The sequence below is a fragment of the Episyrphus balteatus genome, chromosome 2 (genome assembly GCF_945859705.1).
Source record: "Episyrphus balteatus chromosome 2, idEpiBalt1.1, whole genome shotgun sequence".
Taxonomy (NCBI): Eukaryota; Metazoa; Arthropoda; class Insecta; order Diptera; family Syrphidae; genus Episyrphus; species Episyrphus balteatus.
The window spans coordinates 9,732,690-9,751,933 of record NC_079135.1 but is presented as its reverse complement, the minus strand read 5'-3'; the positions used below and the strand labels follow the sequence as shown (position 1 = coordinate 9,751,933).

The 19,244-nt window shown below is 32.4% G+C and overlaps 1 protein-coding gene across 3 annotated transcripts in view; it reads right to left on the bottom strand.

The window, feature by feature from the left end:
• The window catches only part of LOC129912225 (uncharacterized), a 49,953-nt gene that overhangs the window by 25,465 nt on the left and 5,244 nt on the right, over positions 1 to 19,244 (bottom strand). For 2 of the 3 annotated variants that reach the window (XM_055990369.1, XM_055990370.1), the window contains exons 2-4: positions 17,768 to 18,272; positions 15,163 to 15,413; positions 78 to 409 (exon numbers count right to left, since the gene is read on the bottom strand). In XM_055990369.1, the coding sequence (XP_055846344.1) occupies positions 78 to 409; positions 15,163 to 15,413; positions 17,768 to 18,272 (1,088 nt within the window). The remainder of the gene's footprint in view (positions 1 to 77; positions 410 to 15,162; positions 15,414 to 17,767; positions 18,273 to 19,244) is intronic. The other variant, XM_055990372.1, reaches the window with a different exon arrangement.

Below are 19,244 nucleotides of genomic sequence, written 5' to 3'. Positions count from 1 at the left end.
CTTAATTAATCAACGCTTAACTGAACCTCATACAAAAATATATACGAGTATGTGTATTTGTACTGCTGTACACTTACTTGCAACTGAAACTCTCTCGCACTTCCGTGTCCTTCCGGTGATCTTTTGATCGCTCCTGGTATGCCCTATTTAAATTTATCTCCATCATCCCATCGTTATCATCAACATCATCTGCTTTTACTTCTGCATTGCTGTAGTTATTCTCATTTATTCGATTCTGATTACATCCTACTGTGACGACTGTGATGCCTTGATGATGGTTGACTTGATGATGTTCACACATTTGGCAAGCGTTTACATTATTTTCCAACTGCAACTGCTGTGATGCTGCTGCTGCTATTGTTTGGCAGGATGAATTAACTTTACTCGCATGATTTATCAAAGGATCATTCTACCAAAAAAAAAGTAAAAGAAGAAAAAAAGAGTTATATAAATGAACTACAGTTATGGCAAAGAGAAAAAAAAAACAACACGAATGTCAATTGAAATGCCTTTCCATCGTTCATTTTGGTTTTTTCCTTTTTTATTTTTTTTATAATGAACCGGATCTGGAACAGGAAAACTCAATAAAATATTCGTTATCTTTACAATCGAAGACAACTTGCAGTAGTAATAGTTGTGTGGAGAGATATGGCAAAACCAGAAACTCGACCAGATAAAGAAGTTCGAAGGATATTTTTTTCCCAACTTTTTTTTTTCAACCGAATAAAAATGATTCACATCGCATAATGACATTAAATCGTCCTCATGGGATTACGCCTTTAGATGATATTTTTTTCTGCTGCTGCTATTTCCGTTTTTCTCTCCATCTACGAATTTTCATAGAGCAAAAAGAAAAAAAAAAAGTACATTAGGATGTGGTGATGGTAGTAGTGGTAACCAGAAAGAAATCGGTTATCGAAAGGATATTCGACGGTTGGTTGCCAAAGTTTATTTTTCTTTTCTCATAGCAAAAGAAAGGATTTTGAATGGAAAAACGAAAGAGGGCGCAGAATGATGAGAGGGGGAACGAAGTGTTGGTAGTAACAAAAAGAAATTGTGCGGAGGTGTACGGTTGTAAAACTACATTTACCCTTTTCACCTTAAATAAATAGAGAAAAAAAGAGAGAGAGAAAGAGATGGAAGTGTGAGGGAAAAACTCTTTCCCTTCTCTCTGGGGGAAATACTTTCCATTTTGAATAGGGACACAGAATGAAGAATTGAATTTTAGCCAAACCCAAAAAAGGATATGAAAAAAAAGCACACAAAATAAGATAGAAAATTTGTTAATCGGGTCCGGGTAGTAAATCCTAGATAACGCCCAACTTGGACAACCATACGTTTGAATGTATGTATGTAGGTTAGTATGGACAAGATAAATGGGGACAACACTATACCGAACACAAAGACTATATATAGAAAGTTCGATTGAAAAACGAGAAACATCTGGATTTTGTGTATATGTAATAAGAGGCGTTTGTAATTCCAAGGATTGGAATAATTAAATTCTTGTGAAGAGTGAATATAATAAAGCACATTGCTTTCTTTAAATGGTTCAATAATTTTGTATTAGTTTCTTTAATATTGGAACATTTTTTTTTTAATATATATTAGAAGGACATATGTACATATAACTGTGAAAATTTGAATTGTCTATATTTTTTTTTTCAACGAAGGAACACAAATATCATTTTGCAGACTTACCATCTGCATTGAATTCGATTTTCTGCATTAAGTGCATTTTATTGAAATCGCCCGAAGTCTTCCCAACTAAAAATGGAATTCCGCCGCACCACCGCCGTACCTCTGGGCTCTGGCACACGGATTTTTTAGAGCCGATCTACCGACGCACCAAAATCAAGAACTTCTATTCCACGGTATCACCGCCGCATCACCGCGGAACTACAACCGCACCATGATACAACATTAATATTCTGCAGCATCACCACCGCCGAAGCAGCCTTGACTAGATTCTCGTTTTCCTGCAAACGGCGGCTGTATTTTTTTTTTCTTTAAAAATTCAATTTCTATTTTTACTCGGGTTAAGACTAAAAAAACTTCTAGAAACATCCTTGCAGTTTTTTTTCTTTAATCTGACTAATTCATATAAAACATTCTTTTAATATAAAAAATTATTTTAAAACTTCCATAAGAAAGGATTTCGATTAAGAAAGTAGCAAAAATTTAACAGTCTAAAAAAAAGGATTATTTATAATACAGAAGCATTCCTGATGAAGTAATTCACCAGATGTCCTTCCTTTCCTGTTTTTCCAACCATTTTTTTTTTTTACTGAAAGAAAAAATTACCCCCACTGCGTTCTTCCCATCAAGGAAAAAAAATGACAAACAGTTTCCTACAAAATTCTTCTATATGTTAAGTGAAATGAAATTCGATAAAATAAAATATTTAAGGAAGTTTCCTTTTCGGAAATATTAAAAAAATCCTTATCTTACTGCGCGAACAATATGACATCGCGTTACTGTCCTTGAGTATAAAGTAACTTTTCTTCTGTAAAAGAGCAATTTCATGCCCAAATGAACTGAACGATAAACTAAAAGTTTTAGCGCAAATTCTTATTTTGGTCTTTTTCCAGCCGGACAAGTATACACTACCTCACCGCACCGTTGTGCTACCATTACTATCATCCAGCAAACACAAGAAACGAACGAATGTGTCCGAAAGACGCACGTTCATGACACAGATTTTCGTCATTTGCCAAGAGAGTGAAAGCAGCAAATCTCCACTCTTGTATAGCAATAGCGAGCGAGCCCCGTTGGCCATTAAGTTTCAGTTTGTGTTCGCCACTCTGTGCTTGTCCTTTTCATTTTGCAGTCAAGTGATTAAAGGATATGCCCAATTATTTCTGCATTTCTTCGTTTCGCAATGGCAAACAGCAATATACCGAAAGAAAAACAAAAAAAAAAAAAAAAAAAAAACAACAAGAAAAAAAAAAGGACACTCTTCCATCATCACCGTGCAAGCAGCAGTATAGAGCAGAAGCAGCACACTACTTCGAGCTTTCCAGCTGTGCCCAGTTGCAAAGACAGTTTCATGTAAAACAATTTTAACTGCTATACATTATCTGGGTTATGCCATGGTGCTTCTGCTACTGCTACTGCTGATGCTGAAGATGACGAGCAATGTGCCTTTGCTTTTGCCTAACCCAAGGAATAATTACGGCTCGAGTTGGTAATTGTGAACTGACTCGCCTCTGCTCTTTGCTTTATTTTTTTTTTGTTTGGTTTTTCCTCCTTTTTTTGATTTCGTTTGTATTTTATATTTTGTTTCTGGATTCTTCACGAGAAAAGACAATTTTTTGGCAGCAGCTTACATCAGCAGAGTTTTCTTTTTGCCCATTTTTCGTAATTTATTTTAAAGCATATAAATGGTCATTAATTTGTTAGATGGTCTAAATGTATTTGATTGCTATACTGCAACCAAAAAGAGTTATACTGGAGAGATATTCTCAAGGATTAATTTTCGCTAATGAAATATATCTGAGAGAGCGAAAGGGATGCTTTTGTTTAACTTAGCACAGTTAGTGCCTAAGGGTTACCCTATGCCCATGTCTGGAGGGGGTAAAAGAGCTGTTGGAAAAGTCTTTGATTTAATGAATTCTCACTCCAAAGTTTTTTTCAGATTGTTTTTTTTCGTTTTGTTTTATTTGTTTTAGAGACAAATAAAATTTTGATGATAACTCAAAGTGGTTTTCTGAGTTTTGTACAAATATCAATTGAAAATAATATTTTCTATTATGAAATAAATGCACAAGATTTAGCAGCCAAGTTACCAAAAAGTTTAATTAAAAAAAAAAAAAAATAAAAATCTAAATCGGTTAGAACCTTACGAGGAAATGTGTTATCAATTTCGAGTTCGATTCATTTAAGAATTTTAAACGTGCACAATGCATTTTATGACACTCACGTTTAGCATTGAAATGTGTGAGTCAATTATATTTATTAATATTTCAATATCTCATTTAAAACTACTTGTTGTTTTAACCAGAAAATTAAAAACTCTATGGTATGTCTTGAATAAAGTAAAGATATCTTACCAAAATTAATTGTTTGAAACCAAACTACATTTCTCACTAGCGAAACTTTTATTCGTGGATTTTGTATATGTTTGAAGTAAATTAAAAAAATAATGGTAAATTCATAAGGCTATATCAAATTTTTATAAATTTTCGTAATTTAAAATGCAAAGGCCACTGTGGCGTATGTGGAACGTTATTTTAAATCAATTTTCTTGGTTAAGAATTCCTATACTTTTGAGAAACCAAAAAAATATTTAACCAAAGTATTTGTTATTCCAAATTTTACTCATAAAATTCAGACACTTGAGTTTTCAAAATATCTTGTCGCCCCAAATCGTTCAAAATTATACATTTTTAAAACAAAATTTTAGGAATGTTTTTGGCAGGCTTAGCAAACCACTTGGGCGGGAGGAGTATTGGCTTCGCTGGCACATGGGTACCATCCCATGTCCTAATAGCTTAAATCACTTATTTTAAATTCTTAAACAAGATTTGAACATTTTTATGCTCAAAACATTCTGTCAAAATCGTAAATGTCTCAAATGGAGCTTAAAAAATTATTTCGAAACATGAGATAAGTTGAAGAAACATAAGCAAATATTTTGAACTTTGACTTGTGCTTTAATAGTGTTGGGTTTACGTTTCAACAAGTTCAAAAAAACTGAATTTTTAGCTTTCTGCTTCTCCGATTTTAACCAATGTTGAATTTACAAACACATTTTAGAGAGCTAATAGCTTTTTCTAAACATGGTTCCTTAAAACTGTTAATGTATATTTTTAACTGATATTCGGATATTTAGAAACGTTAATGAAAAGAGAAAACTGGAAAATCTTCGTAAAAAAAGTTCAAATATCCATTAAATTTTTATCAAAATTTAAAATAAATTCATGGAAACAAATTTCTGCAAACTCAAATACACCAATGCTTCTGTGAAACTACCTGCTCAAAATGACTTTGCAGTATTCGTCACTTAACTGAAATGCACTTCTATAGGTGTGGGTTTTTATGAATCATCATTTTCAATTTTCTTGTTTTAAGAGAACTCATCTGTTTAAAAAGCTGCTACTTCTGCTGGTGTTATGGGCAATGTGCTTATTCCGAACTATGTAGCGCTGGCTACCCTTTAAACTTATTTCCGTATAGGTACAAACAAAATACCATTGCACACAGTTAATGGCATTCGGTTGGTTTTATGTTAGCCTCGCCTCGGCTCCCAGTTCGGACAAGCCCTTAACATAATTTTGAAGGCTGATTTAATGATTATACCTGTGGTCCATTAAGCTGCAAGCAGCAACAACAGCAGCAGCGGGAATTTGTCGAGCTAGAACGCTGCACACAATTGCTTTTGTTGTTGTGCGTGCGTTTTGTGAAGGGAATCCTTTTTTCCATACACACATCCGTTTACTGCTGACCAAAAGGGACAAAGGGAGCTAGAAGAAGAGAGATTGACCATTCGGTATATATGGAGGTTTTGGCTTTTTTGGGACGCACAAACACAACGTTCGTATGTATATGAGTGTGCGTTAAGTCATGTGTGTGATATGAATGTTTATCGAAACGATCCTGATTTGGATGACAAACACAACGTTCGTATGTATATGAGTGTGCGTTAAGTCATGTGTGTGATATGAATGTTTATCGAAACGATCCTGATTTGGATGGCCTGCTACCCTGAATATAGAGGAGATGGACGATAGAGATGAAACAGAAGGGTGCAAAAGGCACAAACCATTCCCACTTGTCCTGCGGTGTAGATTAATAGTTCATATGGTCAATGGAGGATTTTTTTGTTGTTGTGTTGCTATATCCCCGCTGCTGCTACTGCTACTTGGATGTTGGATGGTTTGTAGCTTTCATTATTTTGATTATTTTCTTCTTTTATTTTTTTTTTCTGTGTATTGGTTTATGTGTGATTGTATATATGGGAATGTGAAGAGCTTAGCTTAGGGGGTTAAATTTGCTGACTGGCTGCCTTTTTTAGCAATTTCATTGGAATGTATTTTTTTTTCTTGTTTTCGTCCTGTTTTTTTTTTGTTTTGTTTTCTTATTGATGTGTGTGTGTGTGTTGCTTGTAGTCCCTATATTTTTCGGCCATGTTAAAGTGCCTTTATTTGGTAGGTCAGTGAGGGATGAAATCAGTCAGCTAATTGCCCGCAAAGTTCTACTTTTTCTGGCATTGGCACTGCCTACTAGATATATGTACTATACTACCACCACCACCACACAACACATCACATCACAACTTCTGTTTCTGCTTTTCTGCTGGCTGTGATGATTTTCGGTTGGCACTGCTGCTGCTGCTACTGAGCAGCAGAATGTGTGCTGGGCCAGTTCTGTCATTCATTAAACTTCACAATCAAATAAATCTTTTGATGGGCTTTTTACCTCGAATGTTATTGCTTTTGCTGAATGAAAAATTGATGGTAAGGGGTCTATTGAGGCATGAAAATAAAAAGGTTCCTGTCATGTACAAGGACTTGGAGTGTTATATATTATGTTGTGTATCTTTTATATATTTGAAAAAAAAAAGAAATACTTGGAGAGAGTTTGGTTTTTTTTTTAGATTAGCAGGACTTAATATTGAAATGAATTATTGCAAAATAATTCTTACACAAAAAATATGGGGGCTATCATTGAGAGGTCAATCGTATAGACTGTTGTTATGTTTTTTTTTTTTTTTAGAAAATAGTTTTAGTTTTAAGCCCATAAGTGTAATCGTGGATGTACGCAGAGAAAAATATTGGTCCTAATATTGAACACTACGGAACACCTCTTTTAACCATAAGAAATTCTAAAGCAGAATAGTTTTTAGAGATCCTAAAATAAAATAGCCTTGCTGAAGAGATAGAAATCCAGAGTGTTCTCAGATAGATGTGTCCTAATCTGAACATTCATCATCTTCTCTAAAATATTGGAAATAAATGGTAAGGTCACAATCGGTCGAAACTCACGTTCTTTTTTTTTTAATTGAAACTAATTTTACTTGTTTTCAAACTGATGGAAAAACATTCGACAGTAATATTGAAATATAAAGGCGTGTTAAAGATCTTAGAATATATGAAAGTATAAGTTTTTAATTAATTTTTAAAATTTCGATAAAGACCTGTTTTAGCTTTTTTTTTACCACAGCTTAGAACATTGTTATAGAGAATATATATTTTATAACGTTTTCCTTTGTCTTGGCGATAAACTTTTTTGAAACCTTACCGAAATTAATACGCAACGTCTTTAATACCTAATAGAAGCAGAAATGTTATTTGGGTACTGTGAGCAATTTTTATACCGACCTTTTTCGAAATAATTTTTTTTATGCAAATTTCGTTTGGGCTACGTGAAAAATAAAGGTAATAATTAAAAAACAGCATAATTCAAACTATTTTTGGTCCTAACCAAGTTTTTAAGCTCAATAACAATACTGATACAATCTAAGTTTTTTTTTAAGATGCAAAAACTGATTTAAGCGAATACGTTTCTGGTTCGTGTATTTTTTAGAATAGAACCAAGGTTAATTGAAAATTCCTTATAAATTCTAACATTGGGAGTCCAAACTAACTTAACAGTCCAGTCATCCGTAGTAGTTTTCTAGTTTTTTTTTTGTCCAATTATTTGGAGTATAAAATATATTTCTGCTTCAAAATATATTCATAATTTTCTATTTAACATTGCATAAATTCCCAAACAGTTTTTTTTTCTGAAAAATAATTATGTAGATACTCTAAAAATTTAAATAACAATTATTTGCTAAGCTTGGTAATTTATCTAGCTTTTGTTTTATTTTTTTCTATTTTTAATTCACATTAGAATTTCGAAATAGTTTTTCCGTCGTGAATTGTATATTTACCTTTGCAAGCCCAGCGGTATTTAATTATCCCTATTTAATACACTAACGGTGATTCAAATTTTATTTTAATTCTGTTCCGCATAAAGCCCATACCTAGCTAGCGCCATATAATTGCATCAGAGGCTATCATAGTCAAAATTCCAACCAAAAAAACCCCTCGAGAGGTTTTTCTCTGCATCAAATTAACCCCTTTTTTATACAACAACTGACAGAAAATACGAAAAAAAAAACACCAAAACTTTTCCGACAGATACCTACAAGTTTTTGGAGGGTATGTTTGAGAAGGGGGTAGAAGAAAGGGGTATAGAGGATATTTTGCAAATAGTATTATATTCTGCCCGGAAAATTGTATAGAAGACCGCATATGCAATTTTAATATCAATTTACGAGATCCCAGTATCTAATAAAGAGCAGCAAATGCGACCGCTGAATATTTAGTGGTCTAACACTTTTGCCGCCTCATAAACTCGAAACTTTTATTCTATCCATCCCTCCTCCAAAAAAAAAAAAAAAAAACTATGCAATTGTTTCACTCCATTCATCCGGTGGGATTCTATACTTTTTTCTATATCTCTATCTCCCTCTCGTTCTCTGTGCCTATAACTCTCTAGAGGGAATGGTATATAAACCACAATTAGAAATTACCCAATTACAGGAGAATCCATTTAGCGTTGTCCTTTGTGCAACAACAAAAACAACTGTGCACTGCAATACTACAACTCCCAGGTAGGATAAAGTTTCATCTAAATGCATTTGTTAATTAAACAGGCATTTAGAGAGGGTTGAAGGCTGGAGTTGGAGTTGCAGAGGCTCTTCTCATTCTCTGTGCCTGTGCACACAGCCAGCATCTCTCTCTGGAGTTCATGAGATTCCACAATTACAATGCAGAACAGAATTAAATTATAAAATTTCATATTTATTCCAAGTTTCTTTGCTATGACTCTCTGTGATGACTTCGACTCCATCCGCAAGTCCAATCAATCATTTTTAGCGTAGAGAGTCTTCTGGCTGCTTCGACATCGCAGTTTCATTGTGTGGTTTTTGTATTATGTCATCCTGGGTTGGTATAGTTTATTTTTCTTCGTCATTTTTGACAAGAACTACTCTCAGAGAATTGACAGTATCCTCGAAGAGTAATGGAAGAATACATCAACACGACATCATTCAACTTTGTCCAATGGACCCCATCATAATCTCAAAAGTGACGTGTGAGAGTCCTGGACCAAAGGAGGCTCTCAGAAGTTATACGTTTCTATACCACTGGGGATTGTCGGTGTCAGAAGTCACGTTCGACCTCTTAGTACCTACCATCACCTACCTACTTGACAGATTCACCAGCAGCCAGAGCAATACCAAAAGCTGATTTCTTAATTTAGATATATGATGGACAGATGTATCTATAGAATGCAATCAGGAGAGCAAAATTGTATATTGCAAGTTTGTGTCCTTTTTTTACTTATTTTTCATCTTCAAGTTGAAAATTATGAAGATGAAAATTCTTCCAATTTTCCTAAAACGAATAAGGTATCTAAAGGAGGTTTTTTTTTTTAATTTTGTAAGTTTTCATTTGCATTCAATTTCTGAAGATGGTACTTCAAGAATATTTAATGTAATCAATGGCTTGACTGAGGGTAGAGAGTCAAAAGTCAAGAGTTTGCAAAAGTCAATCAAATCATCAACGTAGTTATGTCGGGGTTTGAGGGTATTTCACTATAAAATAGTTAAACCAAAAACTGTCTTGTATACTATTTTATATGAAATACTATCAAAACTGACTATATTTTGTATGGGGAAATAGAAAATTTAGTCGAGAACATTTATTCAATTGCTGAAAAGAAAGCTACAAATCTAACTCTTAATGAAGTAAGGTTAAGCAGTTAAACAAAATTGAACAAGTCCTTTTCATTCACAAATAAAACCGATTTAAAATAATTTTTTAAAGCTGAATATAGTTTTGAAATTCTTGCCCAAAGGAACTCAACTCAAGAAAATTTCTAAAATCACTTTTTATTTGTGAATGAAACATGATTTAAATGTTTTTTGAAATAACTTATTTAATTATAGTTTCAATTTTTAATGAATTTCATAAGAAATATAAACAAAATATACCTACCTAACAGGTAAAAAACGGTGATTGTCTTAAATATATTTATTTCTTTTCCAAATTAATTTTTCATTCAAAATTATTGAAAGTAGAGTATTCCAAAATCTTAATGGCATATTTTTTAGTTAAGGTTCATACGCCAAACTGCATGCTCCAAAAATTACCAAAGTTTCTAACATTTGTATCATTTTGTATAGATATAATAAAATTCAAACCAAGGAAAATTGATTTTAAAAAAATGTTCCACATACGCCACATTGATCTCTGTTTTTTTTTTTTTTAAGTTAAAAAAACTATACATAATATGTGATATCGCCTTATTATTTTATATAAGCTTTTTAAATCAATGGTATCAACTTTTTTTTTTAAGAGTTTTCAAATGAATCAAACGAACAAAAGATTGAACAAAAAACTATAAAAAAATTCGAATTGGGTACGATTAATCGCATTTAAAAGTTTCGTTTTTAAAATCTCGCATGTTAAAATAACGTATTCTGAAATCTCTTAATCCCAAATATTGCAATTAAAAATACTCAAATACAATTTAGAAGTCCTCTAGAAAAAAAACTGATATTTACTGTATCAACAGTTTTAAAAAATGCAATATCTTATAAACAAACGGTGGTGGTACAAAAATTTAAATAAAACTCCATAATTTAAAAACCCTATTTAAAATTTATATTACAAGAATCTTAATTTTTTTTAAAGTATACCTAAATACCGAACAATTTGCACTTTTTAACTTTTTACCAAATTTTTACAACTTACTGTTTCTGAGTAATATACGAAAAACCTATATTTTCGACATTTACCGATTTGCATTCCACCGAAATTCTATTTTCTGCTATTTTTAATAGATTTTTCATAGATTAGAATATAAAAGTCCTTAATTACTAGCAACACTCTTAAAAACACTTAAAAGTCTTTGTTAAGATAAAAACAATAGCGATTCAACGACCACACCTTAAAATTCTTGTAATCATGAACTTTCAATCAAGTTTACACTAAATGGAAGGCCGACCGAGAAAAAATTAAATCCTTTTCTTACTTACCGAACTGAATATTTTTCTAAAACAAATATCCCAAACTATATGAATAGACGAGAACCCCATCAAAAATATAGAAGATTAAACATTTTCAAAACCTAAACCAACAAATTCCATAAAGTTTTCCCTTCAACAGTAACGTCTCTCTCTCAACTTAAAACCAAAAAATAAAAATGAAAAAAAAAAACCAAAAGAAAACGGTTTTAAAATATCAATTCGTTAGGTTTTACTTTACGTAATGAAATTTCATTACCACAATCCATTGTTTTACCCACAGAGAAATAAGATATCCGTTTCATCTTTCATTCAATGTTGCTTATACCGAAAAAAACGTATACACTTAACGCTTCACAAATACTTTTTCGTGCAGTTTTTTCTTTTTTTTTTCTTTCTTAACTTTTAACTTTTTTTTTTTTCAAAAAAAAAAAAATAAAATAATGAAAAAAAAAGAGATCCAAAGTTAACCAAACAACTTTAATGCAATATAGAGTTGCACCGTAAACCTATAAATAAATCTATAACCAGCATCAGAGCCCAGCGTAGCGCACTAGATGGAATGAAAAACTTTTGTCCATGACCATCGCCATTGCCAGTGAGTGGTAAGAAGATGGAAGCAGTTCATCCACTAAAAGCCCCACATCACAACCAGCAATGGTTCCTTATATAAACGAGAGATAGAGTATGGTATTATAGTATAGTCGTAGATAGTAGAGGGGGGATAAACTAAAACAACGAAAAATTGCGACCGAGGCGAGGTAAAAAAGTAGTGCATCCTGAAAGGATGGATGAAAATGGATAAAATTTATTCTGTGGATACTTTCGAAACTGTTTGCACAAACTCTAGATTCTCTATGCTCGTCGTCGTAGAGAAGTAATACTTTAATGCTTTTTTGCCAAGTGCACAGAAACAAAATAAAAAATCTACCCAATCTGCCCCCTTTAGTTCTTTCCCCTTTCAACCAACAATAAACTCTTCAAACTATAAGGAACAAAAATTAAATTTTAATGTAAACACCAAATAAAAGCTAGCAAAGGTACCTACTATACTTTAGCAAAACTTGTATACCATGTGACAGGAGGCAGAGTGACTCTTTTTTGGTCTATTTCTCATGGATCGCCGCATTGAAAACTGGAACTTGCGTTCTGGATGTGAAACGATAAAACTGCTCGAGAGCATCAAAATAGAAAATACTGTTGACTGTCGCCGCGCTGCAGTGGTTTTTTGTGCTGCATGAAAAAATAAGCGAAGTAAATAATGGTCGCGAGTAGTTAGCGACAACTTTGACAATCATATGGATCTCGACTTGAAAAAGTTTCTTTCCCCAACCAAAAAAAAAAAGATGGAACTACTTTGATATGGAAGGGGATATTGAGGTTTGTGTTTTTAAACAAAACGAAGAGGAACAAAAAAAAAAAACTAAGCGACGACACTTGAAAAGTGTTACAAATAAATCCGCAAGGTTTTTAACGCATTTGAAACTGGTGGAACTGTAGGGTTGCCATAATGTCACCTAAACTGAATGTAAGACAGATAATAACAATAGTGATCAAAATAAAGGCTTCCTCAAGCTTCTCTAAAATTGGTTAAAAATTTTATTTCGAAAAAACTTTGGGGCTTCTATTACTCATAGAACTTGATAAATGAATTTTGCTGTTCCTCACAGAGTCACAACTACTTACTGTGTTTTATATATAAGATATAAGAAAAATTTCATTTTTACTTTTGAAACACACTCAATTAATTTTTAAACAAAAAATAAGATTAATTTAAAAAAGGATAAAGTTTGTTGCTCAGCTCTTTTGTTTAAACAAGGCCAAAATTATATCGGCTAAAATGTTTATTTTTTTCTATTTTCAAATTAAACATAAAAATACGTTGGCAATTGAAAGCAAACAGAAAAAAAAGCTGGGAAAATTAAATTTGTTAAATTTTATTTTCAAAAATAAAATTAAAATGAACAATTTCTTAAATGGTTTCCCTAAAAGTTTGCTTTTTATATTCTGTTGAGGCATATATTAAGCATGTCTGTAAATGGGGCATATAAAACAGAATATATAAATCTTGAAGCAGAAATGCTTAAGATTTGACTTTTATATTTTTTATGAATTTTATAATTATAAATTTTATTTATATCATTTGAATACTTATTCCTAGAATATATACAGTTTTTTTTTTTAAGATTTCAACAATAAAAATTAAATTAAACATACAAAAAACTTTAATATCCATTTCTTTTACTTTCAGGTGAGTCGTGAGTTCTTGAAGAAAATGAATTTTCATCTGATGATTTAGAGGTAATTTTTATTTTAAAATATTTGAAGTCTGAGAAATGCATAGATTTGTTGAGGCTTTAAAGTCAGTGCAATATTTAAAGTCAAAAGTAAAAAAGTCATTGAAAAATATAAAGCTGTAAACTTACAAATTTTGAACTTGTTATTAAAATACACGAATCTTTAGAATATAATAAGTTCTGACCTGGGAGTGTGACTATGTTAATCAAATGGTTTTTGGGTCTCTGAAACCGAATCCGAAGTCCAATTCGCCCCATCACGTCAGATTTCCCAGATAACCTCAAAAAATGTCACATTCAAAAAAAAAAAAAATGTTTAAGTCATGTTGTCTGTGACCTCGTTTTGAGTTTATCTAGAAACCCTGACGTGATCGAGTAAAACGGTCTTCGGATTCAGTTCAAGCGACCGAAAAAACATATTAAAAACATAGTCAAATCCCCTGGTTAGAACTTTTTTTCTGCTTGCCCAAAAAATACCATGTGACAACCAAAAAATATTTTTAAAGGTGTTGTATCGTGTTCAGTTGCAAGTTTTTTTTGCGTGATTTTAAATTTTCAAAAAAGTAATTGATTTCTCTTTAGCTTCAAAAAGAGTGTTAATATTACACAGCAACATTGGCAACTCATAATTGAAAAAAAAAAACATAACGAGATTTTTACCCAAAGAAAAAAAAATGTCATTGCTTTGAGCTTAAAGAGAAATGGGTTTATTCGCATATGTACGACTATGGTGTAAATACAAAATATAAACCTCCCCCAAGCCCATTTATGCCGCGAGATGTGTGTTTATAGTTGCTATCTGTATCTGAATCCTGGAGTGGCAACCAACAACAACAACAACCAACACGCAAGGACGAAGCGTCTTATTTGTTTTGAGTCTTTCTGTATTTTTCTCAAACATGCTAACCAACCGCACACATCGCGCGCTACCTCTCGCCAAAAGCATCCTTTCTTGAAAAAAAATAGCGGAATCCAATTTTGCCCATTAATTTTTTTTTTTTGTTCTAAGTTATCATCTAGAGAGACACACATGAACAGATTTTTTTTTTTATGTACAATTGGACGACAGGGTTTTGGTTAAAAAAAGTTTGCAACTCTCTGGGTTCTGTTTTTGTTGTTGTTGCTTTGTATCTTTTAAGCTATGACAAGCTTTGTCTTGTTTATATACAAATTGATGATTCTAATGGGAAGGATGCGAGCAAAGAGCTATTAAGCAATTGTTGAATTTCTTCAAACGACTTGGTTGGTTTGGTATATACTACATAATGGGGTACTGCGCGTCTAGACGCATAGACATTTAAGATTTGACGACTTTGAAGTTTATGTAAATTTTCTTTGACTAAATACGGCGACAGATGGATGGTTTAAATGATGAAAAACTATGTCATTAGCATAGCAGTGCGGTAGCGAGAAAAAAAAACTTAAATAATGGCATTGGGATGGATTTCTACACTCACAAAAAAAAAAAAGAGAGTAATGAGAAACATTCATCATTGAAAGAAGAAAAAAAGCGAACAATTAAGGGATTTTGAAATAATAACTCTAACGGCATCCATTTTTTTGAATTTTCCCTCAAAATATTTGATTTTTTCTTATTTGCAAAAAAGTAACAAAATATTTTCGACTGTTTACATGGGTGATTTAAGGTAAACCTAAAAGCAACTCAACTGGAATGCCACGTTCAATATTTACATACATACAAAAAGGAAGTCGAATCCTTTTTCTCCGAAAGTTCAATATTTTATCAAGTTGAAAATATAGTTGTTGTTGGTATAGGTAGATGGTAAGAGTGTATCTAAGAGGACAAATAAAAAAATATAAACCAACATAAATAAATGTATGTACCTTGATTACATGACACCTTTCTTTTGGGGAAATGTTTTTAACTGTTTCAGCTGCAGCCGCTGCTGATGTCACTATTTCTGCTGTTCCTTCTGTTGAATTTGTTGTTGTTACTGTTGTACTTGTCACCCTTCGTGGTACTACAACTCCCGATTGCAATTCTGGTGGTTGTGGTGGTTCACTTGCATTTGGAAGTCGTATCCTTTTGATAGTTTGTTGAATCTCTACAAGGATCTTTTGAACATTTATGTCGTCTGTAAACGAAAATATAAATACAAAAAAAAAAAAAAAAAAAAATAGCCGTGATATTTACCGAGGTTTAACAATGAAAATGTAACCAAGAAAAATAAATAAAAGTTAAACATTTTGGTTTATTTATTTTTGGCCAAAAAGAAGATGTATTATGGTTGGTATATGTTTGTATAGTTATGTGGAAAGGGAAGAATACATATTTTTGCATTGTAGGTGGAAATTATTTGTTTGCTTGTATTCAGGAAGGATGTGATTTATACTGTGGCACGAAAAGACATAACAAAAAAAAATATATATATTTTTTTAAACAAAACACAGAAACCAAAAAGTGAAAAACAAAAAAATTAAGATACATTTTTGAATGCATGGAATATTTGTATGACAGTATAATTTTATCCTTAAGGATTTGTTTAAAGCACACGGAACTTAAATGAAAATACTGAGTTTCAGAACAATTGAATTGAAACGATAAGGTATACAATGTTTTTTGTTTGTTGTTAATTCCTTGGTTGGGTATAAGATGCATGAGTCTGTTAATTTTGAATAACATTTAGTTTTCTAGAGATTTGTTTAACAAACACACCGAAAATATATAATGCACCTTAAGATGCATTAATTTCAGTGTTTAGTTTTAACGTTTTGTGCACTTTTTTTTTACGAATTGAAGCCTTAACAAATTTAACAGTTTGATACATACTTGGCGTTTCAAAAAAGGCTGAATTTCTCGGAAACAGGCTCAAAAGTTTCGTTTAGACCCAAAGATGGGTTCCTGAAAATTTGAGCCTTTAATATTAATGTTAAATACTTCCGCATCGCGCTTTTTTATTTCCCATAAGAATAACACCGAAATTTTTTTTTTACTTCTGATCTTTATAACTAATGGAGGAGAAATTCCACTGCCATGGAGATCAAAGATTTTTGTAGAGAATTGAACGCTCTACAAAAAAGGTTTTGGTTTTTCATTTAATCAACTCAGTTAGAATTTATTGAGCCTGTGTCCGATAAAATCAGACAATTTTTTTTAAGCCCTAGTACTAGATACATACTTTGGATTTGTTGGAGAAAAAAACTGCTTTTAGATCAGAATATATTTATTGGTTTGAACAATTGTCCAACGATAGAAACTTTATTTTATTGTTTTTAAGTTTTTCTATAGAAACAAAAATTACGTATACGCCCGAGTGACCCAACTTCACATAATAATATGTAATAATGAAAATTCTTGGACGGTATCTAATACTGAGATATAAAATTAAATTATTTAAAATAAATAGCCTGTTATACTTGGTTATCGGTTTTATGCTATTTAGAACGGTTAAGGTTTAATTAAATTTACCAAAAAAAAAAAAAAAATTAAATTAAATTAAATGTAAAATTTTTAAAATATTTTTACCTTCACAAGTAAAATTAAGGGATTATAATGCTCATGTATGCACATTCTTGTGTACAATCATCATCTTTATAATATAAAGTTATCTGTTAAACAAAGTATACAAACTTTGTATGCTTTTCGTGTATACCACAAACATGACATTTTTTGTCTTCCTTAATTACACTCGTGGGAGTAAAAATATCTCTCTACATCCTATGCATTGTCTTAGCCATATTCTCTTTGTTTTCTTAAAGCTCCAACGTTTGGATTAAATAAACATTTTCTTCTAAACTAATTTCATCCTATTTCCTAGAACAAAGTTTCTTCTCACACACAAAAAAAAAAACATGCTGCACTTATCGTGACTTAACGAACCTTTACCACATACTGCAACCATTCTGCATCATGCATGTTAACAACTCCTAAACGACTATACACTTCCTTTTTCTACACATACTCGCTTGGCCAAAAACAAAATCAGGTTCAGTAACAAAACTCTTATTAGGCTGTCTTCATCATTTGCTCTAATAACTGAATTAATTTATCCATACGAACCTTATAGCCCACACACCCTTTTCTCTCTATGTGCTTTCTGCGCTGCATTCTTGTCAGCAGATCAGCCCAGAGTAGTCACAACACTAATATTAACTTAGCTCATGCTCCAATATTAATTCACTCCTTGAAACCACGTCCTTCTTCTCTCCCAACTTAATCACGTATATATGAAGTAACAAAACCAAACAAGGATAAATGTACCCGGACCCGTAATGCTACACTATACTCTACTCTGTACTTGGATAGCTGCATTACATATTGCTGCTTCTGATATTGCTACTGCTCCTGCTGCTGCTGCTGTTGGTTCAACAAAACTATAATGCATAACGCAAACACCACACAATCAGCTTGGAGCATCATCACAACCTCAGCACATCCTTTCCACCCACTACACTTTTAGATAGTCATATGTATAGGTATATAACTTACCTGGTACCACGGTCTTCAATCTTGATTTCAACTCCGTAATCAAGAACTTTAACGTACGATACGGATCGAATAGAAGAAAATTTATTTGATCTCCAAGTCTTAGTCTTTCAAAGGTTATAAATTCTGAAGCTGAGGCAGCTGCTGGCATTACTGCTGCAGCTTCTGCCTGTGTTTTGCTCTGATGATTTTGTTGCTGCTGCTGCTGCTTCTCCAGCCGACTGCGACGATTGTTGTCATCATCATCGTCGTCGACGTCGTCCTTGTTCCTGTTTCCATTGGTACTATCAATTTTGTTGTTGTTTTTCTTGTTCTTGTTGTTTTTGTTGGTGTTGGACGATGATGCAGTTACATTGGAAGGCACTTCTAATATTCCTCCTGCTGCTGCTGTTGATGTTATTCGCTGCACTGGTTCCATCCTTCCTACTGGCGGAGCATTTAAATCCACCATCACCACCTCCCGCTCCCTCTCCAAAGCAAAGGATACAGCCGACGGCAAGGATTTGCTCTGTCAGAGAAGAAAATATACAAGGAAAAATCCATTTTTGAAAACAAAAACAACAACAACAACAACAGCCAACGAAAAAAAATGTAATTGTAGAAAGTGAGAAACTGTATGCATTAGTAAATGTATATATATGTATGTATCTATGTGTGTTTCCCCAATAAATAACCTAGCACAAGGATATTATGTTAAATATTTAATTTGTTAAAAAGTTTCTTATATTTTTTTTCTTTCATTTTTATTTTTAACAGCAGGAGGGATTTACAGTTATTTTAGTATGCAGCAGGACTTTGTCCATGTCCAGACGCAACCTAGAAAACCTAACCGTGGCGAAAAACCACATATCATTCCACGGAAGCATGAACAGTGAAAAAAAGTTAATAAAATAACGTCTGTGTGGCTCTTTCTCTTGGTGGGTACTAGGTTTATCTTTGGGTTATTTTTTTTTTTAGGACTGCATTCAGGTACTTTGGATTGTTTGAAGCTTTAAAAGTTTTATTATATTGAAATATTAAGTTTTGAGTGGAATAAAGCCAGGATAAGAGCATTTAATGAATTGAAACGTTTGTTTAAAATACTACACAAAGGAATAAGGTAATGATTGAAAGGTATTAAAATTTATCCACTTAAACAAATTTATTTTTCGTGAGATAATCCAATGAAATTAATTTTACTTTCAAATACTATTTTTAGTCTCATGCAAAAGGCGTTAGAATTGCATCATTCGCGTGTTTAAATTAATGTGGCTTTCTGGATCCCCTGAAGTAAGCTTTTGTTTTCAAATTTGGGAGTAAGTTTAGTTGGGTTTTAATACATAAAGAATTATTATATAGCTACATTAAAAGGTTAATGGTCTTTATGTGTTGTAATTGCGTTAAAAAATGGTATAATTTGTGTTGTATATGTACATGTACATACATACGTACATTGTTAGGCTTAACTTACAACAAGTATTGTCTTGTAATAGTCTTAAAA